This window comes from Vigna angularis, chromosome 9 (assembly GCF_016808095.1).
Source record: "Vigna angularis cultivar LongXiaoDou No.4 chromosome 9, ASM1680809v1, whole genome shotgun sequence".
NCBI classification, from domain to species: Eukaryota; Viridiplantae; Streptophyta; class Magnoliopsida; order Fabales; family Fabaceae; genus Vigna; species Vigna angularis.
In genome coordinates this window covers 18,431,293-18,456,718 of record NC_068978.1, presented here as the reverse complement: position 1 = coordinate 18,456,718, position 25,426 = coordinate 18,431,293, and the positions used below count along the sequence as shown (strand labels likewise).

The 25,426-nt window shown below is 34.7% G+C and overlaps 1 protein-coding gene and 1 pseudogene across 1 annotated transcript; one reads left to right on the top strand and one right to left on the bottom strand.

Annotated features, from left to right (window-relative positions):
• The first annotated feature begins 1,950 nt into the window (after positions 1–1,950).
• Positions 1,951–5,100, top strand: LOC108337860 (early nodulin-like protein 3; annotated as a pseudogene).
• Positions 5,101–23,251: 18,151 nt separating this feature from the next.
• Positions 23,252–24,954, bottom strand: LOC128193986 (probable protein phosphatase 2C 74). Its single transcript, XM_052868252.1, is given in 6 exon segments — positions 23,252–23,388; positions 23,391–23,439; positions 23,564–23,787; positions 24,011–24,128; positions 24,221–24,541; positions 24,772–24,954. Coding segments are annotated over 6 exon segments (936 nt in total). The 5' UTR covers positions 24,859–24,954.
• Between the last annotated feature and the right edge of the window lie 472 nt (positions 24,955–25,426).

The following is a 25,426-nucleotide window of genomic DNA, read 5'->3' as shown; positions in this document are numbered from 1 at the left end:
TGAAAGTGGAGGTGGAATATTGGAAGTGGGATGGTGGAAGCTGTTGGTGGTGGTGAGTGGGAAACAGTAGTGGAAGTTTGTTAAGGTGGGGAATAATGGGAAACAGTAGTGGAAGTTTGAAGTGGGATGGTGGAAGCTGTTGGTGGTGGTGAGTGGAGCACGGGTGATCAGGACGATCGGCCAAAGACGGGAATGATTAGGACGAGCGGTCGCAGAAGGCTAAGGACGATTTGGACGAACGGCAGAAGGATTGAAGTGAGGGTCAGGACGAGCGGTAGAAAGGCCAGGTGTGATTTGGACGAACGCCTCAACACACTGTTTGCCGAACGCCCTAAAAGTCAGTAAGAACGAGCGTCCAAATAAGGGCAAAGTACGAATGGTGGAGGACGAACGTTCGAATGAAAAGCGAACGTTCAAATGAAGATCGAACATTCACTAACAAATAACACATCAAAACCGAATGTTCACTAAGAATAAACATGACCGAACGTCCAAAACCGAATGCAAAAGACAAATATCATGGAGACCGAGCGTTCAATTTAAAGACCGAACACTTATTACACAAAATAACCGAACGTTTAATAAACAAAATAACCGAACGCTTAATAAACACAATGACCGAACGGTAAACATGAGAGGTTGAACAGTTGAGGGCGAGGACGAACGTCCAAAATGAACAAATGGCCGAACGGTCGAATAGTGAACGTTTGAGGATGACCGAACGGTTGAAGATGAGGATGAACGTCCTAAAAGAACCGAAATGCCGAACGGTCAAACAGTGCAAAGGATGAACGGTCGAACAGTGCAAAAGGATGGAACCGAACATTCGCAGTGGAGCAGGACAAACGCTTTAAGCCGAGAAAAGACGAACGCGGATTGCTCACGTTTGAACTGTTTGGACGAGCGCCTGATCAAACTGCTAGGCCGAACGGTTGAGGACGAACGGTTGCACTGTTTGGACGAACGGCCATAGAAACAGTGGGGAAGGACGAACGATCACAACAGTTGGAAATGCCGAACGGTCATAGCAACAAAGGGAAGGACGAACGGTCATTGTGGTCACTGTTTGGACGAACGGCCACAGCAACAATGGGGAAGGACGAACGGTTGAACAACAGTTGGGAAGGACGAACGGTTGAACAACAGTAGGGAAGGACGAACGGTCACTGTGGTCACTGTTTGGACGAGCGGCCAGAACAACAGTGGGGAAGGACGAACGGTCACTGTTTGGACGAACGTTTTCATCTTCTTTTTTTTATTTTATTTTATTATTATTATTTTTTTTATATATACATTTTTTTTCAATTTTTCTTTTTATGAGGAGAATACAATAAAACAAAATTATTTAGTCAATCCAGACGAAATTGAGTGTTGACACTATTATTACATTCCGTTGCAGAACAACCTTATCCCCAAGGTTGGAATCACTTGATCTCTTGACTCCACTTCATCATCGTGTTATCATATGAAGGGAACCCACTAACTACTACCTGCAACTTCAGGTCTAGAGGCTTGGGTGGTGACAAATCTTCCTCTAATATCTTCCATTCTTTCTCGATTCTCTTAACTTCCATCATTCTTGTTTACAAATTACAACTAGTAAGTTAACCCGTGATACATAATTATTTTCTTATAAAGTAGAAAATAATTTTTTAATTTTTGTGCTATATGAAATAATTTTTATTCCCGGTTAATAATATTTACCATATGAATCATGCTTACTTTATTTTTATAAAAATAAATATTTTTATCATTAATTCAACTCGATCTGTTCTCAAAAGTTTAAAAAACTATGATATTTTTAAAAATTTATTATTTATAGAAGTTGGTTATAACACTACAAAAATAATATATTTTAGAGAGGGTTATTTTCCGGCGGTTTTATAAACCCAAATAATATTTGGCGGTATATTACATAAACCGCCGTAACTTTTTTTTTTTTTTAATTTTCTTCTGCCTTCATTTTTGTACCCAAACCCTAAATCGCTCTCTCCTCTCCCTGCTGCCTTCATTTTTCCCAAGCCTCTTCCCCGCACCATCTTATTGACTTCATTTTAATAACATTTCTTTTCCTCTGCTCTCTCGAACCTTCTTGATGGAAGACGTGGAGAAGCCCGAGTGGATCGAATCAAACACAGTTTCAAAAAGGAAGATTCAACTGTTGAATCGGTGAAATGGTGCCAAAATGAGGATGTAATCGGTGGATTCAGTGGAGAAGATTGTAGCGAGCACGAATCAAGTCGCAAAATGTGATTTGGTGATGTGAATCACGACGATGAGGGCTCTGTGAGAGTGATGAGGTGAGGAGATTCGCGAGCTCGAGAAGAAGCTAGGGTTAGGTTGTTGGACTCGTGAAAACTGAAATCGTTGCCGCTGCGTGACCGAGCCATCGTTCCATAACCATCATTACGTCTTCTCACCTCCTACAAACTTTTAGGTTTGTGCTAATGTTTGCAATTCATTGTTTTGGGTACTGTTTGAAGTTTAAGCAGTTTGAAAGTTTTGATCTTTAAGCTATTGGTTTTGATATGTTTCCTCTAGAGTGAACACACAACAAATCATGAAACTAATGTTTTGATATGAAAATTTCAGAAGATCCTGCTTTCATGTGTTTTCAGATGAATCTTTCATTTGATGGAGATTAATTGAAATACCATTGATGAACCCAAAAAATTAAGTTTGAAATATTCGTATTTCATGCTTGCATTCCATCTTTGCGTCGAAATGCATTTGATCTCATTTAATGTAATTTGATCACCATACTTCAAACTCACTTTCAGCTTATCCTGCGGACTTCGTAAGTCATTCTTGTGAAAATATAGATGATAACTAATGTTATAGAGTATGAAGCAATTACAAAGGAAAAACTGACAAAGATGGTTTATGACTACTATGCATCAGGGGCAGAGGATCAGTGGACTTTGGAAGAGAATCAAAATGCATTCGCAAGGATTCTGTAAACTTCTTATCTCTGGAACCATGAACTCTATGTATCTGTTTTGTCCTTTAGAAACTTGCTTTTCATCAAAATCTAAGTTGAACTTTCTTTTGATTACTGCAGATGCTCATAAAGATTCCCGTGTTATGGGATTGCAACTTTGCTTCCTTCAATTATTTTTCACCTTTTTCTCATTCTGAAGCTCTGTTCTTATTATCTATTTGGTTCACATCAAGCAGATTCCGGCCACGTATTCTTGTTGATGTAAGCAGGATAGACGTCTCATGACCAATTCTTTATTATATATATATATATATATATATGTATATATATTCAATGTTTTAATTGAGAAAAATGTTTTTACAGGGACTTACATCTTATCTTTTTTTTGGACTCTTTGCAGCTATTGAATGGGTGAAGGGAAAATAAATGGGGAAAGCAAATGGAGGAAGGAGAAAGTTTTGTCAATAAAAACACCTGACTTGTAGCTTTCAAAAAGTGAAAAAGTCTTGATGTCTAAAAGTTCCACGTTAGTATCATTAATTAAGTTCCACGTTATTTCTAAAAGTTTTGTCAATAATATATATTTTAACAATATATATATTAATTAAGTTCCACGTTAGTATCATTAACTAAACTTTAATTTTTATTTATTTAGAGGCTAACATGATGCTTCACTTAATAATATAATACTAAAAGTAATGTTTGAATATTTATGTGTACTCTGTGTACTGCTATACTTATGCTTGGTATAATATGCATTAGTTTTTTTATAGATATTACTACACGAAAAGGACTCGAGTGCCAAAGATTTAGATGGGAATGTTATGCCCCTATTGTTATATTTGGCTCATGAGAAGAGACCTCAAGTTGCACATAACTTCAAAGCTGGAGCCATGAATTCATTGGTATTGTATATACCTTTCATGCGTTAACATTTATGGTAAGGTTTGTGCATGATGCTGTGAAATTAATCATTGGTTGTATTATGTGTTCTTGGTCCTAAATGCATATAAGAGTGTCATCAATGATTAGCAACGGGGATGCCTTTGTTGGATGGCTTTGTCTTCTGCTGATGGTTCAAAAGAGTGCTTCCTATGATTTTGTAGTTGGTGGCCAAAAGGGTTGGAGTGTTCCCAATGATCCCAGTTTCAATCCTTTCAATCAATGGGCAGAAAAGAGCCGTTTTCAAGTTGGAGACTCCCGTGGTGAGCTTTCTTCATTCGATCTATGCTTCCTATTTACACAGTTTAACCAGTTTAACGTTTCACTTTAGATCATCTAATTGATATACTTCTACTTTGACTTTGGTTAACGATTCTTATATTCTTTTGTCTCAAATCAACCTTTTCAATATATATATAACTTTCATAATCTGATATACATTGCCAAAATCAGTTTACAAAACCAGTATTGCTTTTCACACATTCACACAAGTATTGTTCTCACAACTTGAAAGATTTAAAGCCCTGAGTATAATTATATATTTCTATCTTTCTCAGCAAAATCTCACCATCAACACTAGTTATTAAACTTTTAAATATATGGCTATTGTAGTGTTCAACTACCAATCTGGCCAAGACTCAGTGTTGTATGTAAGAGTGAAGACTATGTGAGATGCAACACCGATTCACCTTATGCAAAATTCTCTTATGGCTACACACAGTCTTTAAGCTAGACAAATCAGGGCCTCACTTTTTCATAAGTGGAAGCAAAGACAATTGCTTGAAAATGAGAAGTTAACAGTGATTGTGCTTGCTGAAAGGAACAAAAACAACATCCAAAGCACCAATGCTTCTCCACTTTCATCACAATCATCATCTTCATCGCCACCACCTAGTACCGGGCAAGAGGGTCAATCTCCAACTTCAGACACAAACCAAACACCAAGCCCTGTCAGTGAACCTCCACCTCCCAATGTTATTGCTTCAGCCTGTCTCTTTTGCTGGCTCTGTGATCATGCTTTTATCTTTCTAAGAATTTATGAGTGGTTGAGTAATGATTTTGTTTTTTTTATTCTTTTCCATACAATTCTTTTATATATTTTTTTCATTTTTCTGTTCTTTGTTTCCTATGCTTTGAGTTAACTACTGAACTTGATGGCCTTTGGTTCAAAGTGGGATGATGTTTGATATTTATTTGTGAAGATTGAATAATAATAATAATTTTTTTGAAAACTATTTTAACAAACGTCCCTCTTAAAATCCATTATGTAGGACAATGTAATATTCAAATAATGTATTAAATATTATTTTATTTTCTTTAAATATAAATGTATTATTATTATTTTTTTAAATTATTTTCCGGCGGTTTCGGAAAATCCCTGACAATTATCGGCGATTTCGGAAAACCCCTGGTAATTACAGGTGGTTTTGAAAATCCTCAAAAATTGCAGTGGATTTTATAAAACTGTCGGTAATTGTGACGCTGTTTTTCTCAATGGTTTTAGGAATCGCGGGAAACATATTTCCTGGGAGTTAAAACCCCCGGTAACGTAAAAAAAAAATTCCTAGTAAAATTAGAAATTTTTGTAGTGTAATAACTTTTAAATAAATAAAATTAGTATAACTGAATTTAACTATTTATTTCTGACTACTTTAACCCAAAAATCCTTGTAAAGCTTTGTTTTTCTAAGTTTTGCGAAGAGAGTTTACTAAAGTATTTATTCTTTTCTGCCAGTAACAGAGTATAGATGATATTCTTCTGAAAAGTATATATTGTATTTTAATAAATAATTAATATTATTTTAATAAAGAAGCGCATTTGATTTTGAAATAAAATATTAAAAGCATAATAAATGTAAAATATAAGCGTATGAGATATGTAATGTTATTTTAAAAAGTTAACGCATAACTTTAAGCTTGAATACTAAAATAATAAATTATTCAGTAAACATATTATTTTACATTTTTAACTGTTCCAATTATGACATTAACGTTTAATATAAGTTTGAAATTATATTCCTTTGACAAAAGAGTTTGAAATTACAGATTAAAAAAAAACTAATTGTTGTATTTATATAAATATAATAAAAAGTTTAAGTTTCAAAAATAAAATTCATTCAATGTTAACCCACGATAACAGTATGCCGATATATTAATTATAGAATAATTAATTTATAATTAACTAAAAAGCTAGATACATAATAATCTGATTTGAGATATTATTGATTATATGTTTTCCTCTAAATTAATTTGTTATTCACATAATTTGAACCATCAATATGCTTAGTTATAACATCCTAACTCGTTGTTAGCTATTACTTTAAATTTATTTGTTTAGAATAACTAATTAATAAAAAATAGAAATAGTAGTTATATTACAATATGAATAGCATTTATAACAAGAAAGAACAACAACAATCTCATTAAGTATTCAGAGGAAACAACATTTCCATCACGTACGCTGGTTAAAAGAAGCTCCATGACATCATTTGATATTATGGAAAACAATTATTAATATCAATAATATCATTTTACTTAGTTAACAATTTTTCAGAACAGAATATCAAAATTTCATAATTCTCAGATATAATTATCAAATTGAAGTCATTTAGTATACAATCAAACATGTCTGCATAATGATTATCACTAAACAATGATTATCACTAAATAGTCTGATTAATTACTTATCGATCTACTAGATCTATAATAATATACTGATTACTTACTGATTACTCTATAACTCAAACACATATTCAAACAAAACAAATGAATTATTAGTCTGAAACCTAAATCTATCTACAAACATAATGAATTATATTATAAATAATATAATTATCAAAACATTATTTATGTTTTCATAAATTATAATTAAAAATTTTGCTATGAAATTTGAAATTGACTTGAATGTTTAATAATTTTCTATAAAGACAATCCTATTCACGACCTATACTAAAAAGAAAAGAACAAGTACTCTAAAAAGAAAAAATTAAAGAAATTTATGGACTTCGAAATTTTAAAAAGAAAATACCTCTTCCTTACGTAAGAACAAGAGCAAAGAGTGAGACTTGTGCCAAATTCTAGATTTATCTAGGTTAATCACGTCTTGTCATGAATAATGGGTAAAATAATATTTTGCTTCTTGTGCATGATGAGGTGTCTGAAAATCTGAGAGCAAAAGCTTGGCACGTTTGCTTTTCCTGCTTCCAAATGTACACATACAATAAGTCATTAAATCATTATGTAAATTTTGTAAAGTTCTTCTACCAGTTACACACCCAGATTATAGGTAATCAGATATAATTGAGAAGAATATTTTCATTTCTACCCTAACATATAAATTCTCATAAAAGTAATTAAATCACATAGGAGAACACTCCAGTTTTGATTCAAAATAAGTGAATCAAAATTTTGTAAAAAACTGGACATTCACAATATAACATTATTCTGCACTTCTAACAAATCAATAAAAAAATTATAATATATTTTAGAATTAATTAAGCTTGAGGTCGATCAAAAATTTTGAATATTCAAAATTTCTATATTTTATAATAGAGTTTCTGTAATTTAATTTTTTTCAAGTAATATGATTTTTAATTTGCTTTCTTATCTTGCTTATTTGTTTGTTTCTGCATACTAAAAAATATAAACAGTTTAATATAAACAATATTGCATTTTATTTGGGGATGGCAAAAAGATTGTATTCGCAAATATTAGCAGTTAAAATTTTCGAAAAATATTGAATGAATACCTTCAAGGAATATAATTAATAGATCCAATATTTAATTATTCGCTTGATTATCAGACAGAGATACTAGTATCATCATGATATCCAACATGCACATACCAACTATTCACTAATATATAATAATTATTAGTGAATTTTATATAAGTATTTTGTTTTAAATTCAAGAGATCAAAATATAACTATTACTAAAAAAAATTTGTTCATTTTTCAATGATATTCTTATCTTTTCAAATATAATTTTTCATTCTCCAAAACTAATAATTAAAATTAAGACTAACAATAGTGTGTTACATCATTTTTTTTTCTGAAACTAAATCAACTTTTCTCCCTCCCTCTGTCTCCTTGCATCTTCGTCCCACTGCCACCTCCTTCCCTCCCTCCCAAAACAAAAATACAAGAAACGCATGTAAAACATTAAAATCCCAAGGCAGAATCGGAAAGTTAAGCAGAACTACAGGTTAAACAGATAGGAACACAAGCATATCCTAACACATCCTTCAAATTCAAGGAAACCAAACCATCAACAAGCAACACAACACCAATCAAGAAAACAGGGTAGTATCCATGATCATGACCCATCAATACTGGTGTTTAACCAATGGGGAACCTCAACCTTCAAATAACATTATCACTATTCTAATTAAATCCTAAAAAAACAAATAAAAACGTTTTTTTCTTCCCGGAAAACCAGCACGCATCAAATTCCCTCAAATCAAACCTTCAAATACATGAACAAACACAAGTCAAACAAACACTCCAGTTGTAGAAAATTGATTAAATTAAAACCTCTAGAAAATTGAATCCAGTGAAACCTACCAGCAATTCCATAGGGAGACACTCAAGCTTGGATTCAGAAAGTGAATCGTCGAGGCGAGGGGTTTTGGGGTTCCAACAAAACTAGCACCGTGGCTAGCCAAATTCAAAGGCGACAACATGGTAGGACTCTTGTCGAAAACCCTGGCATTCTCTTCATGCCCCTTTGCTCTCTTCCTGGCATGCAACACCGCCACCCTCTTCTTCCCAAGATCGGTGCAACAACACTTTCCAGCAGGGTCAATACCCTTTTCGACATCGTCATTTGTGGTTTCAGTTTTGGCTTATGTCCGGTTCTTCTTCGGATTTGGGGTTGCTTGGGGTTCTCGGAAGCAGTACATGTCGTTTTTGTAGTTGTTCTTGTTCTGCGTTGTGGGGTTTGGTTTGGGAGGGAGGGAAGATGCTTCAGTGGACGGGGACGAAGATGGAAGAAAGGAGACGAGGGAGGGAGAAAAACTGGGAAAACTAACTTAAAAAAAAATACGTGACACATCACCAACCTAATTTTAATTTAGTTGGTTTTTGAGTTCTTAAGGAAAAGGAGAAAAGTGTATCAAAATTTGATAAAGAAACGAAAAATAAAATCACTTAATAATTAAGAGACTAAAAATATATTTAATATAAAAATTAATCATGAAAAAATGATTTAAAATTTAATTTTTTATATTTTTATTATTTTTATTTAGACTTCTGAAAATGAAGTTATTTTATAAAAGATTAATTTTTTAAAACTTATTTTTTTATGTAACTCAAATAAATTAATTTTTTAGGAAGACCAAATTTATTTGTATTAATATTTTATTGATTTATTTGATTTGAATTGTACTCAAAATTAATTATTTTTATTTAAGTTTATATTTTAAATGGTTATTTTTAAATAGTTTTATTTAAAAATTTTAAAAAATTAAATATAAAGATATCTATAGAGAAATGGCAACCCGACTCATTTTAATTCCTAATTTATTATAAAATGACAAACAATTTTTATTGCTTTAATCCAAAACATGTTGAATAACAAAATTTCCATGTTCCTCAATGACTTCTATGTCATCACCTATAGTGATCAATGAATTATCACCATTATGATCATTAATGTAGGTGAAGATATTGGCTCATATTGTCCAACTTGTTTTCAATGAAATAATTTCATTTGTTTCTAACATTAAAACCTAATATTTCTTAAAACTTAGAGACAAGTACGGAACATGAAGATTCAAAATAAGGGTTAAATATGTTTTTAGTCTCTCAATTATCATGTGATTTTAGATTTAGTCCCTTTTTCAAACTTTGTACACTTTGATCCTTGTCCTTAAAGAAACTGTAATTTCTCGTCCTAAAAAACCAACGCGGTTAAAATTAGGCTGACCTGGCTAATGTGTGCCACATCACTTTTTATTTTCTGAAACTGAGTCAACTCTCTCTACTTTTCTCACGCAGAAGGTTTGCCAAAGGGGGTGGTGGTGGGTTATGCACTCGTCTTCTACCTCGCCATCTTCAACACCAACCTCGTCCACCACGCCAACATTGACACCTTCATCGTCTTCCACTCCTTGACCCCTTTCTGAAATTAAAAATTGGAGTAAAAAGACATTTAAAATATTTTTTAATTTGAATTCTTTTTTCCTTTTATATTTTTAAATTCTATCAACTTGGTTTAATTAACTTTTGTAATTTTAATAAATGCTTGCTTCATGAAATTTTATTCGTTATTCTAATTTGAAATATATACAATTATAATTTCTTTATAAATATTTGATATTAAAGAAATGAGTCTTTCTTTTGATATTGAATATTTGACAATATTATGTCTCATTTGCCATAATTTTTTTTTATTTTATAAAAATTAATTAATTGATTTTAAAATAATAAGAAAGTAGACATGGATACGAGTATATACTTGATGCCAGGTAAGAATAAGAATGCTATAAAATTTGATACTCGTTAAGTCATGTTTCAATATGGATGTGAAACCGAGATACGAACCTAAGAAATCTCAACTGCTCCTTCCTGTGATGCCGTTACTGTGATATATCTCTTCCTGTGTTATGCTCTCTGAGGGGAAAATGGGCTGGGTACCTCCAAAGGCACTCCGACGCTCAAGTCAGAAAAAGGGATGTCCTGAATCTTTTCAGTTCAAAGTGATGAAGAAGAAGAATAATTTCTCTCTCTTAATTTCTCTAAAAGGGAAAACGTATCTTTTTTCTGGTCTGATCTTCATATTTAAAATTATAAAATAAACCGTTTACCTGAAAATCCGGTCAGTTACCGAAGTTGACTACTTGGGAGTTGTAACTGTTAGATCGTGTCTGATACTGGGTAAGTTATTCCCGTGATTCGTGACATTCGTAACTGTTTATTCTTAACCGCTAATGTAGACATCACTCAATATATGTCGATCGTCTTGTGTATCGACGCAAACATGCGGGTTGTCGTGCGAGCGCTATATGTCGCGACATCCATGGTTGTCGATCGCCAAGTGGTCGACATCACATGTAAACGCTATGATGTTAGAAAGTGTTCGACATACCTACGATCGTGACATTACGATCGTGAGAAGGGTCGGCAAACGGTCGCCCGGGTTATTTGTCGACCGTTGGTGGAATCAGGTATACTACAGTACATGCCCCCCGAGTCCGAGTAAACGAGCGCAATATTTGCTTGCGAGTTTACAAAAGGACGTTGAGTGGTGATTTAATGGGGGAAATGATACGCACTGTTTTGATGTTAGAATTTTTAGGGTTTTGCCGCTTGTTTGGGGAAGCGAAGAGACATGAAAAGGCAGCCGTTGGATTAAAACTGATCCTACGGCGCATGACGGTTAACCTTCCTTCCTTCTTCAACACGGATCAGAAAGAGGCTTTTCACTTTTGCTGAAGAATAGAAGTTGGTATTGTGTGCTGTGTGTGAAATCCTCTCTGCAACGCCACTGCTTACGCTGCCACAAGAATTTTGCTAGGTAACCCTTAACCCTTCCTTCGTCTTAGTGCGTTTACTGCTGATAATGGAAGAAAAGGGGGATAACACCGGTAACGATATACCGGGGCCGTCGTCAGCGGCGGAATGCCCTGATATCACCACCGTGCCTTGCGGTGATGATGCGTTTGTGTATGGGAACGTGTGTGGTGACGGTCCAGAGGAGTGTGTAACATCTTCGGTTTGCGACGATGGTTACGCCTGGGCGGCGCGTGAAGTGAAAGAGCTTAGGAGTTTGTTTAGAAGTAGGGCAGTGCAAACAAATTGGATTGAGAATAGCTGTATTTTGAGAACCCTAGGGTACCAAACATGTGTGAGATTATTATTCCCGTATAGTTTGTGCTTGTGCCTCGATCTGTGTCTGCAGCTGCTGGATCAAATCGCGAGTGTTGAAGTCTTCCATAGCTCCGGTGGTCGTCGTTGGGATATCAAATCTCGGCCCCACGGTGGGCGCCAAAATGTTTCAGTATGGATGTGAAACCGAGATACGAACCTAACAAATCTCAATTGCTCCTTCCTGTGATGTCGTTACTGTGATATCTCTCTTTGTGTGTTATGCTCTCTGAGGGGAAAATGGGCTGGGTACCTGCAAAGGCACTCCGACGCTCAAGTCAGAAAAGGGATGTCCTGAATCTTTTCAGTTCAAAGTGATGAAGAAGAAGAATAATTTCTCTCTCTTAATTTCTCTAAAAGGGAAAACGTACCTTTTTTCTGGTCTGATATTCATATTTAAAATTATAAAATAAACCGTTTACCTGAAAATCCGGTCAGTTACCGAAGTTGACTACCTGGGAGTTGTAACTGTTAGATCGTGTCTGATACTGGGTCAGTTATTCCCGTGATTCGTGGCATTCGTAACTGTTTATTCTTAACCGCTAATGTAGACATCGCTCAATATATGTCGATCGTCTTGTGTATCGACGCAAACATGCGGGTTGTCGTGCGAGTGCTATATGTCGCGACATCCATGGTTGTCGATCGCCAAGTGGTCGACATCACATGTAAACGCTATGATGTTAGAAAGTGTTCGACATACCTACGATCGTGACATTACGATCGTGAGAAGGGTCGGCAAACGGTCGCCCGGGTTATTTGTCGACCATTGGTGGAATCAGGTATACTACGGTACATGCCCCCCGAGTCCGAGTAAACGAGCGCAGTATTTGCTTGCGAGTTTACAAAAGGACGTTGAGTGGTGATTTAATGGGGGAAATGATACGCACCATTTTGATGTTAGAATTTTTAAGGTTTTGCCGCTTTTTTGAGGAAGCGAAGAGACATGAAAAGGCAGCCGTTGGATTAAAACTAATCCTACGGCGCATGACGGTTAACCTTCCTTCCTTCTTCAACACGGATCAGAAAGAGGCTTTTCACTTTTGCTGAAGAATAGAAGTTGGTATTGTGTGCTGTGTGTGAAATCCTCTCTGCAACGCCACTGCTTACGCTGCCACAAGAATTTTGCCAGGTAACCCTTAACCCTTCCTTCGTCTTAGTGCGTTTACTGCTGATAATGGAAGAAAAGGGGGATAACGCCGGTAACGATATATCGGGGCCGTCGTCAGCGGCGGAATGCCCTGATATCACCACCGTGCCTTGCGGTGATGATGCGTTTGTGTATGGGAACGTGTGTGGTGACGGTCCAGAGGAGTGTGTGTAACACCCTACTATTTTAAAGGGTATTACTGATAGTAGAGACTAAATTAATTTGATATCTCTTATAAACAATCAAACTTTATTTCATTTAATCCAAAGTACAATGCCAAACTTACAAACTTTAAACAATATAGTCTTCACCCTTGAAATTTCAACTTATATGTTTTACACAACATAATCTTCCCAATACAAATTTATTCTTTTTACAAAAATCCCTGAAAGTTTTTCCCCACATCTCTCTCATCTCTAAGCTTGTTCAACCGCATCTGCAACATTATCTAATCACATATAACATGAGTTAGATGATCATAGTACAAACAAATAAGGGTAAGCCAACCTTATCATAAAATCATTAAACTTGTAATAAAAATATTTTAATCACGTATTTCTGCAATTGATAAAATATCATTATTCTGATGTCATTAATTCGTCATTATCAAAGTCATCTTTCCCATTTCCATAAATCTTACAAGTGTACCATGCTTACTCATGAAGCCTTATGGTCAGACCGCTCTCTGCCTGCTTCCTTAAGCCTCACTTATATACTATGTCTTACTTTCTGAAGCCTTATGGTCAGACCCCTCTCTGCCTGCTTCTATATAACTTACGAATCATATGTTTATGTCAAAGCCTTATGGTCAGACTACTTTCTGCCTGCTTTCATAAACCTCAGGTGTTAGTTTGCTCATACCAAACTCTCATGGTATAACTCGAACATACTACTCCCGGTAGTAAACATCATTTCATAAGTAATGATTTCTCATATCCACTCCAACATTTCATAAAACCAACAATGCATACCCTCTTATCCACCTAACTCAATCATGTTCATTCTTTAATCAAGAATTCATAATAACCCGTTTTGGTATCAATAAATTAAACATATTACCATATATTATGCTTCATATTATAAACTCATTTTGCCCATAACGAGTATGACTCAACATATTTTCACCAAACAAAGATCATGGATCAACCAAAATATATCAACATATCGTAGGAACTACATATTAAAGTCTGGGCTCAATGTAATAATAAATAAAATATATATGAAATTTTTACCATGATAATATTATGCATCTACAATCAACTTGTTTTATTTTATTTTCATCCTAGTAGAAATTTTTCTTTACTCCAATTGGTCACCGGAGAGGACCCAGATGTCTGAACGCATCAAACTCACCTTCGACGCCAGCACATATGACTAGTCACAACTGACTGGACCAGGCCAGGGCTGCTCTATGATCAGGGATGTGCCAACTCAGGTTTTTAAGGTTCCTCTATCCTACCAACAAACGGAGGCCCTCAATAATTAATCAATTTATTTATTTATCTACCTTGTTGTCTTATGCTCTAAATCTAAAATGCCTAATTTTAATATTTTTACTTCCTCTCACAACAACCTCAAACAGTATCTGTATATCTATTTAATACTCATATATAAGCAATTACAGAACCCTTACTCCAGACCTTCCAACAAGATCAATTTCAGCCAACAAACTCATTCAATAAATTCATCGCATCTCAACATGTACAATTTAACAGTTTCAGTTATAACACCCAATATAATAAAAGTCATAAAATAGTTTCGCAAGAGAACACCAGTTCAACATTCGTATATTTATAAATTCATACAAAAATAATTAGTTGCCCTTACCATCAAAATAATATTAATATAAAAATTCAGGGGAAACAAGAAGTTGAATCTGGCAGAGCCGGTTAGACAACTTCTCATCCTTCCACAAAGATGCAATAAAAAAATAGATAAGACAATAAAATTTCTGGGGAAACAAGAAGTTGAATCTGGCAGAGCCGGTTAGACAACTTCTAATCCATCCAAAAATACAATATAATTAAATAACACGAACATTAACATGTCTGGGGAAACAAGAAGTTGAATCTGGCAGAGCCGGTTAGACAACTTCTAATCCATCCAAAAATACAATATAATTAAATAACACGAACATTAACATGTTTGGGGAAACAAGAAGTTGAATCTGGCAGAGCCGGTTAGACAACTTCTAATCCATCCAAAAATACAATATAATTAAATAACACGAACATTAACATGTTTGGGGAAACAAGAAGTTGAATCTGGCAGAGCCGGTTAGACAACTTCTAATCCTTCCAAAATACAATAAAAATAAATAAGGAAAGCAATAAAATGTTTGGGGAAACAAGAAATTGAATCTGGCAGAGCCGGTTAGACAATTTCTAATCCTTCCAAAATACAAAAATAAACAACTAATAACATACAAATGGCATAACATAATCAACATCACATTTTACAACTATCACACTTGGATATTAACACAAAAGCATACTCTCATTTAAATTCAAGATCATACAGAAACAAAATACTCCATATTCAAGATTTAAGATCAGACAAAAGCAAAATATAGCATATTCAAGACTCAAGATAATACAAAGGGAAATACTCAAAGTTAGCTCCCCTTACCTCTATTCCAGACTTAGTTTCCTCTTCTCAAACCGTTCTCCAGAAACTTCCAGAATTTCCCCTCTTCAACTAGAATTTACTCCAACTCTCTTCTCTCACAATTTCTCTAGAATTTTGGTGTAAATTTCCAGCCTCCCCCCTTGGCTATTGATAGTAAAAAAATTTACTATTCATTTTTACTATTCATTTTTTTATTCATTTTACTATTGCGAAAATAATTTTTTATTTGCAAATTGGTGAATTCTGATCTCAAAGCTACGTGTAACACTTATCCTTTCCAAAAATAATTTTTTTTACTATTCACTTTTTACTATTCACAATTTACTATTCACTAATTTTTTTTTTTAGTAACTAACAAATATTTTCAAGGATCTTACAATCTCCCCAACAACATTTATTTTCGTCCTCGAAAATTATTTATTTAAACAAAGACTATTTAACAAAAGATTACTTACAAAAGAGATATGGATTTTCGAAAACCATTGCTTTGATACCCAATAGTGTAATACCCCAATTTAGGCGTTACAATTTATTTTTCCACAAAAATACATATACTACTTTTCTTTAACAATTTTCAACACCAACAAAATATTAAGTGATTTATTACAACACAAGTCTTCTAAAATAAAATTTCACACAGTTCATAAACTTCTGAAATTTAAAATTCCACTTATCAAAGTGTTACAACTTCACCTCATCTGACTTACTTACCAAAGTAGTACAAACCAAGTTATTCTCTCTACTTATCAAAGTAGCACCGCAAGACATTATTGTCTACTTACCAAAGCAGTACTGTATAATTAATTTGCCTACTTACCAAAGTAGCATGAAACAAGATCTTCTGCCTACTTATCAAAGTAGCGCAACAAGACAATACTGTCTACTTACAAAGTAGCACAGTATAGTTAATCTGCCTACTTATCAAAGTAGTCCGATTTATATCATTCTCTTTATCTCTTCCTTCATCATCTCATCCTGTCTACTTATCAAAGTAGCACAAATTAACCAAATTACCTTTTTCAACATATTATTTATCGACAATCTGAACCAATCAAACTAGTCAACAACATGTTTAGATTATATGGTAAGATTTTCAGTCCAATCCAACGGTTAATGAGGCAAAAATCATCAATTTTGTATAAATGATCCAAAAACATAAATTAAGCAATATTGAGATCCCTGAGAAGTTACGAAATTAATATCTCTAAATCGGTACCTCCGATCTAAAATCCGAACGGTCGAAGTATGTCCCTATCTGTTACGCGTTTCATACTAAAGTTTCAAGTTAATCTAACGGTTTACTAAGTAGATATGAAGGTTTTACCGAGGTAACTCAGAGACAGAAATTTAAGTGGTTCTCGGTTAAACTCAATACAGAATGAATTCTCCTAAGCACAGACATCTAATTCCAAATCTGAACGGTCAAAATCACCTATTATGTCTTATGAACTCCATACTAAAGTTTGGGCTCAATCTAACGGTAAATGGAATATACATGAAATTTTAACCAATATAACGTAAGAACAGAATTATAGTGTTCATCAAATATTTCAAACTTTCGAAATTTCTTTCTCTAAGCATAGACCTTTAATTACAAATCCAATCGGTCACAATGTATTAATATGTCTTAGGGATTCTATATCAAATTTTGAGGTTGATCTAACGGTCAAATAGGTCAGAATTTTATATTTTACTGAGACAACTTAGTAACAGAACTACAGGGGTAACTAATTTACTCAAACTTACAGGATTTATTTCTCCAAGTACAGACTTCTATTTTCAAATCCGAACAGTCAAAGTTTAGGAATATGTCTTAGGATTCACATATTAAAATGTTAGCTAAATCCACGGTAAAAACAATTAATAGAAATTTATCAACACAGTAACTCGAAAATAAGAAATTATAATCATGAAAACCAAATTTTACACAAGTCAATATATAACTACCATTACCAAATTTATTTATTTTTTTTTTAACATATTCATATTCATGATCATAACAATAAAGGATTAGCTCCCCTTCATCAAAGTCAAGCAATTGGAACCATATTTCTAACTACAAAATTCTAGAAATTAAGTTGAGTTAGCTCCCCTTACCTCTTGAAGGCTCAAACACCTTAAATTCTTCTTCAAAGAGAGCAACTCCTCTCCTCCTTGCTAGACCAAGTCAGCCTCCACACTTAGGACACTTAGGATTTCGTTCACCTCCCACCAAGGACCTCTCTACTCTCCTCCAAAACTCCAAATATGATTTGGAATTAAAAGAAGATGCCTTAGACAACTAAGGACCCATGCACTTGGCACTTAACAATAATAAACAACCAATGGACCATTCTAAACCATTTTCCAGCCCTAAAACATGGTAGGAAAGTCTCCAAAGGGTCCCAAAATGTTCTCCTAGTGCAGAACACAACTTACTCACTCCAAAAACTTGCAACTTGTAAAAAAAATACACCTAAAATTAAGGTTGGACGCTAGCCCCTGGACAGCAAAACTGTCACGTTTTCCCCAGCTCGGTTAGACCCCTTCCCGAAGTCCAAAATATGCGTATGAGCAGTCAAATTGAAGCTCTTTGAATCTAGTTTCCAATAAAATAAGAATCAACTCAATTGATATTTTACTAAGAATAATAATTTCACTCCCCAGAGTCCCAAAATATTTTCGAAAACCATTGCTCTGATACCAAAATGTAACACCCTACTATTTTAAAGGGTATTACTGATAGTAGAGACTAAATTAATTTGATATCTCTTATAAACAATCAAACTTTATTTCATTTAATCCAAAGTACAATGCCAAACTTACAAACTTTAAACAATATAGTCTTCACCATTGAAATTTCAACTTATAAGTTTTACACAACATAATCTTCCCAATACAAATTTATTCTTTTTACAAAAATCCCTGAAAGTTTTTCCCCGCATCTCTCTCATCTCTAAGCTTGTTCAACCGCATCTGCAACATTATCTAATCACATATAACATGAGTTATATGATCATAGTACAAACAAATAAGGGTAAGCCAACCTTATCATAAAATCATTAAACTTGTAATAAAAATATTTTAATCACGTATTTCTGCAATTGATAAAATATCATTATTCCGATGTCATTAATTCGTCATTATCAAAGTCATCTTTCCCATTTCCATAAATCTTACAAGTGTACCATGCTTACTCATGAAGCCTTATGGTCAGACCGCTCTCTGCCTGCTTCCTTAAGCCTCACTTATATACTATGTCTTACTTTCTGAAGCCTTATGGTCAGACCCCTCTCTGCCTGCTTCTATATAACTTACGAATCATATGTTTATGTCAAAGCCTTATGGTCAGACTACTTTCTGCCTGCTTTCATAAACCTCAGGTGTTAGTTTGCTCATACCAAACTCTCATGGTATAACTCGAACATACTACTCCCGGTAGTAAACATCATTTCATAAGTAATGATTTCTCATATCCACTCCAACATTTCATAAAACCAACAATTCATACCCTCTTATCCACCTAACTCAATCATGTTCATTCTTTAATCAAGAATTCATAATAACCCGTTTTGGTATCAATAAATTAAACATATTACCATATATTATGCTTCATATTATAAACTCATTTTGCCCATAACGAGTATGACTCAACATATTTTCACCAAACAAAGATCATGGATCAACCAAAATATATCAACATATCGTAGGAACTACATATTAAAGTCTGGGCTCAATGTAATAATAAATAAAATATATATGAAATTTTTACCATGATAATATTATGCATCTACAATCAACTTGTTTTATTTTATTTTCATCCTAGTAGAAATTTTTCTTTACTCCAATTGGTCACCGGAGAGGACCCAGATGTCTAAACGCATCAAACTCACCTTCGACGCCAGCACATATGACTAGTCACAACTGACTGGACCAGGCCAGGGCTGCTCTATGATCAGGGATGTGCCAACTCAGGTTTTTAAGGTTCCTCTATCCTACCAACAAACGGAGGCCCTCAATAATTAATCAATTTATTTATTTATCTACCTTGTTGTCTTATGCTCTAAATCTAAAATGCCTAATTTTAATATTTTTACTTCCTCTCACAACAACCTCAAACAGTATCTGTATATCTATTTAATACTCATATATAAGCAATTACAGAACCCTTACTCCAGACCTTCCAACAAGATCAATTTCAGCCAACAAACTCATTCAATAAATTCATCGCATCTCAACATGTACAATTTAACAGTTTCAGTTATAACACCCAATATAATAAAAGTCATAAAACAGTTTCGCAAGAGAACACCAGTTCAACATTCGTATATTTATAAATTCATACAAAAATAATTAGTTGCCCTTACCATCAAAATAATATTAATATAAAAATTCAGGGGAAACAAGAAGTTGAATCTGGCAGAGCCGGTTAGACAACTTCTCATCCTTCCACAAAGATGCAATAAAAAAATAGATAAGACAATAAAATTTCTGGGGAAACAAGAAGTTGAATCTGGCAGAGCCGGTTAGACAACTTCTAATCCATCCAAAAATACAATATAATTAAATAACACGAACATTAACATGTCTGGGGAAACAAGAAGTTGAATCTGGCAGAGCCGGTTAGACAACTTCTAATCCATCCAAAAATACAATATAATTAAATAACACGAACATTAACATGTTTGGGGAAACAAGAAGTTGAATCTGGCAGAGCCGGTTAGACAACTTCTAATCCATCCAAAAATACAATATAATTAAATAACACGAACATTAACATGTTTGGGGAAACAAGAAGTTGAATCTGGCAGAGCCGGTTAGACAACTTCTAATCCATCCAAAAATACAATATAATTAAATAACACGAACATTAACATGTTTGGGGAAACACGAAGTTGAATCTGGCAGAGCCGGTTAGACAACTTCTAATCCATCCAAAAATACAATATAATTAAATAACACGAACATTAACATGTCTGGGGAAACAAGAAGTTGAATCTGGCAGAGCCGGTTAGACAACTTCTAATCCATCCAAAAATACAATATAATTAAATAACACGAACATTAACATGTTTGGGGAAACAAGAAGTTGAATCTGGCAGAGCCGGTTAGACAACTTCTAATCCTTCCAAAATACAATAAAAATAAATAAGGAAAGCAATAAAATGTTTGGGGAAACAAGAAATTGAATCTGGCAGAGCCGGTTAGACAATTTCTAATCCTTCCAAAATACAAAAATAAACAACTAATAACATACAAATGGCATAACATAATCAACATCACATTTTACAACTATCACACTTGGATATTAACACAAAAGCATACTCTCATTTAAATTCAAGATCATACAGAAACAAAATACTCCATATTCAAGATTTAAGATCAGACAAAAGCAAAATGTAGCATATTCAAGACTCAAGATAATACAAAGGGAAATACTCAAAGTTAGCTCCCCTTACCTCTATTCCAGACTTAGTTTCCTCTTCTCAAACCGTTCTCCAGAAACTTCTAGAATTTTCCCTCTTCAACTAGAATTTACTCCAACTCTCTTCTCTCACAATTTCTCTAGAATTTTGGTGTAAATTTCCAGCCTCCCCCCCTTGGCTATTTCACTTTTGCTGTTGGATTAAAACTGATCCTACGGCGCATGACGGTTAACCTTCCTTCCTTCTTCAACACGGATCAGAAAGAGGCTTTTCACTTTTAATGAAGAATAGAAGTTGGTATTGTGTGCTGTGTGTGAAATCCTCTCTGCAACGCCACTGCTTACGCTGCCACAAGAATTTTGCCAGGTAACCCTTAACCCTTCCTTCGTCTTAGTGCGTTTACTGCTGATAATGGAAGAAAAGGGGGATAACGCCGGTAACGATATACCGGGGCCGTCGTTAGCGGCGGAATGCCCTGATATCACCACCATGCCTTGCGGTGATGATGCGTTTGTGTATGGGAACGTGTGTGGTAACGGTCCAGAGGAGTGTGTAACATCTTCAGTTTGCGACGATGGTTACGCCTGGGCGGCGCGTGAAGTGAAAGAGCTTAGGAGTTTGTTTAGAAGTAGGGCAGTGCTAACAAATTGGATTGAGAATAGCTGTATTTTGAGAACCCTAGGGTACCAAACATGTGTGAGATTATTTCTCCCGTATAGTTTGTGCTTGTGCCTCGATCTGTGTCTGCAGCTGCTGGATCAAATCGCGAGTGTTGAAGTCTTCCATAGCTCCGGTGGTCGTCGTTGGGATATCAAATCTCGGCCCCACGGTAGGCGCCAAAATGTTTCAGTATGGATGTGAAACCGAGATACGAACCTAACAAATCTCAACTGCTCCTTCTTGTGATGCCGTTACTGTGATATCTCTCTTCCTGTGTTATGCTCTCTGAGGGGAAAATGGGCTGGGTACCTGCAAAGGCACTCCGACGCTCAAGTCAGAAAAGGGATGTCCTGAATCTTTTCAGTTCAAAGTGATGAAGAAGAAGAATAATTTCTCTCTCTTAATTTCTCTAAAAGGGAAAACGTACCTTTTTTCTGGTCTGATCTTCATATTTAAAATTATAAAATAAACCGTTTACTTGAAAATCCGGTCAGTTACCGAAGTTGACTACCTGGGAGTTGTAACTGTTAGATCGTGTCTGATACTGGGTCAGTTATTCCCGTGATTCGTGGCATTTGTAACTGTTTATTCTTAACCGCTAATGTAGACATCGCTCAATATATGTCGATCGTCTTGTGTATCGACGCAAACATGCGGGTTGTCGTGCGAGCGCTATATGTCGCGACATCCATGGTTGTCGATCGCCAAGTGGTCGACATCACATGTAAACGCTATGATGTTAGAAAGTGTTCGACATACCTATGATCGTGACATTACGATCGTGAGAAGGGTCGGCAAACGGTCGCCCGAGTTATTTGTCGACCGTTGGTGGAATCAGGTATACTATGGTACAAGACAGGATATAAGGATGAAGATGATTTTATTCTCTGACGATGTTAACGAAACCTGTCCCGACCCTGCTCCATTGCCATCCCTACACTATGCATAATTTACGAAGATATGACATTTCATAATCATTCTTCAATAATAACTTTTGTCGGTGTTTAACCTTAACCTTTGATTCTGGTCAATAACTATATAACCCCGCTGAATCATTAGAAAACTATTATCAGTATAATTTGGTTGGTGTTTAGAATCCCAAAATTATTTTATTCTATTGTCAGATAGGTCGAAGAAGAGTTAACACATCACACTAGAAACAATTGAACATAAATAGAAAAGGAGGTATGCATAGTTCTTCATTGAACTTTGTAGTATCCAAGCCAGAAAAAAGTGTTACAATTTATTAAAAGTTCATCGCACTAGGCTGATAAAAGAAAAGTCTTGTACATGAAATCAAACCAGAATAGAAGGCTAAAATAATTGCTTTCTTCTGCTTTTATGTCCAAACAAAACCTTCTGGCTATACTATTTGTACATTGTAAGTTGCTCTAGTCCCCCCACCCCCCAATAACATTATACATTTTGATTTGTACAGTTCTTATTGAGTTAGGATCAGCTTCAACTCCCCTTAAGCTACTGAGATCATTGCTATTATGATTCAAAATTGAATCCAGATAACCTACAAGAGCTTCAAATTCTTCCTTTTGATTCTAAAACTACTCGTGCCATTTACACTTCGTTACATTCAGTATTTACATCTCTAGATTATGACCAATGCAGGTGCTTCAGAGGGATGTTGTTGTTCACACTCACATTGTGTCAGGATTGGGTTAAAACAGTTTGATCCTTCAGGAACAAGCATATGGCTGTACAATCATCAATCATGGAAACATACTTACGTTTCCATGCTTTAACTGCATGGTCCACTAACAATTTAGCTGCCATGGACCTTTTGGTGCTGAAGCAACTATGTCTATTACTTCACTGTTTGTTAGCACATCCCATACCTGTAAAAGAAAGAAAACTAATTAAACCCTTTTGATTGAGATATAATTTGGGGAATAATAATTGGTTGTTGTTTGAAAGCTCTATTTGATCAAATGTTTGAGATCTTGATACGAAAATGCTTACCCCATCAGAAGCCAGAACCACAAACTCATCCTGCTCTGTAAGTTTTCTGTATGATACATCAGGGACTGAGATGAGACCATAATCTTTTAGGCAAAAATTTCCGAAGGCTCTTGCCATGGCCAGTCCAGGGAGACTCCCATTTGGCCTCCATATTCTATTTACTCTTGGTTCTTCATTTACAGAAAATATTTTACCTCCGCAATTAATGATTCTTAAAGCTTCACCTGAGTGACATTGAAGAAGAAAAGCAAGTTAGAGACAGGGACATTTGAAAGAGTGTCTTATCTAAATAACTTCTTTTAGCTTATTTCAATAAGGTTTAGAATCAACTTATCAATAACCTCTCCTTTGATTTGATAAGTTCTTAATGAATAAGGGCTTAACTAATCTATTTAACCAAATTTTAAGATCAGAAAACTTAGATTAACAGTTAATACCAAGACCTACTTGGAATATCTGGGGTCAAGTCAACAGTAAGTTGAACAGGAACAAGATGGTTGTCATCTGTTCTTCTGCAAAGAACTGCACGTGAATCCCCCAAATTTCCAATTATTAATTGGTCACCCTGAAATTTAAAAAGGGGAAAGAATGTGGTTAATTGTAACATTCTTGCAGCACTGACAATGAGATAATGAAATTGAGAATGTCTAATTGTACCTGTTTGATAACAGTTACAGCAGTGCTACCTCCAGAAAACCCTTTAGAGTCTATGTTCTTAGCAAGGTATTCATCCATTTCAGTGAAGCACTTCATAAAGCTTCCCTCCCATGAAGAAAAGGACATATTTACTTTACTATGACTACTTCCATCTGTAGCATTAGTATCATTGTGTTTGATGACCTTTTGTTGTGACTGTTTGATTGATGCAGAGAGTTTTGAGGGTAGTTTGTCACGTATAGACTGTGAAAACTTGTGCCCCAGAGGACCATGACCATCAAACACCCCACAAAAGATCATGTCCTTCTTTGCAGTGAAGTCCTGATAACGTATCATATTAACCATTAATCCAAACCATGAATTCATTCACTAGGAACCATTATGTTTTAATGATGGAAACCCCTTATAAGTTAATTTTATATCTGCAATTTCACCTTCTAAAATGTAATTTTCAACCTTAAAGACTTTAAGGAAAACAATTCCAGGCAGATTGATTGAAAGGGAAATATAAAATGAAGCCAAATTGCGAACATATACATCAAGAATCTTACCTTCCACACAGTCAATGCATCTTGATTAACTCCTTTTGAACCCTTTTTGCTGTACATTGATACAAACTCAGAGGACCCTCTTGACATGATACGGTCCCCACCGTGTTCACATGCACCATCATCATGGTTATGGTTGCATGAACATTCCACATCATGTACTGAAACACGACTGCAACACCCTCCCATGATGATATCTCAAATGCAGAAGATCAATTGCCAAAGATTTCCGGAGAAAACAAGTGAAGGAAAATTGCATTCAAGGAGGTTGTTTTTGTTTTCTTTAGAACAAAGGATGATTAGACCTTGAATTCGAATGAGAAAAAAATGTTGGTGTTTTGCCTTTTATCCGCACTGGTTTAGTCTGTTAATTTTCGTATTAAGTTGTCGCAATGAACTTAATTTGGATTATGAGTTGATTACTTGAACTGGTTCAATTCAAATTTAGATCAATATCATCCTAATCTATCCACTGTATTTTCTTTATTTGAGGATAATATGGATTTGAAAGCTAATTTGACAACTATATTTCAGTTGTTTTGTGAGTAAGCTTACAAATAATCCGAATTGACAAGTAACCAAAAAGAAAAAAAGAAAATGTTTTCTTTTTTACAAGTTAAAACTAGTAAGTTAACCCGTAATACATAATTAGTTTTTT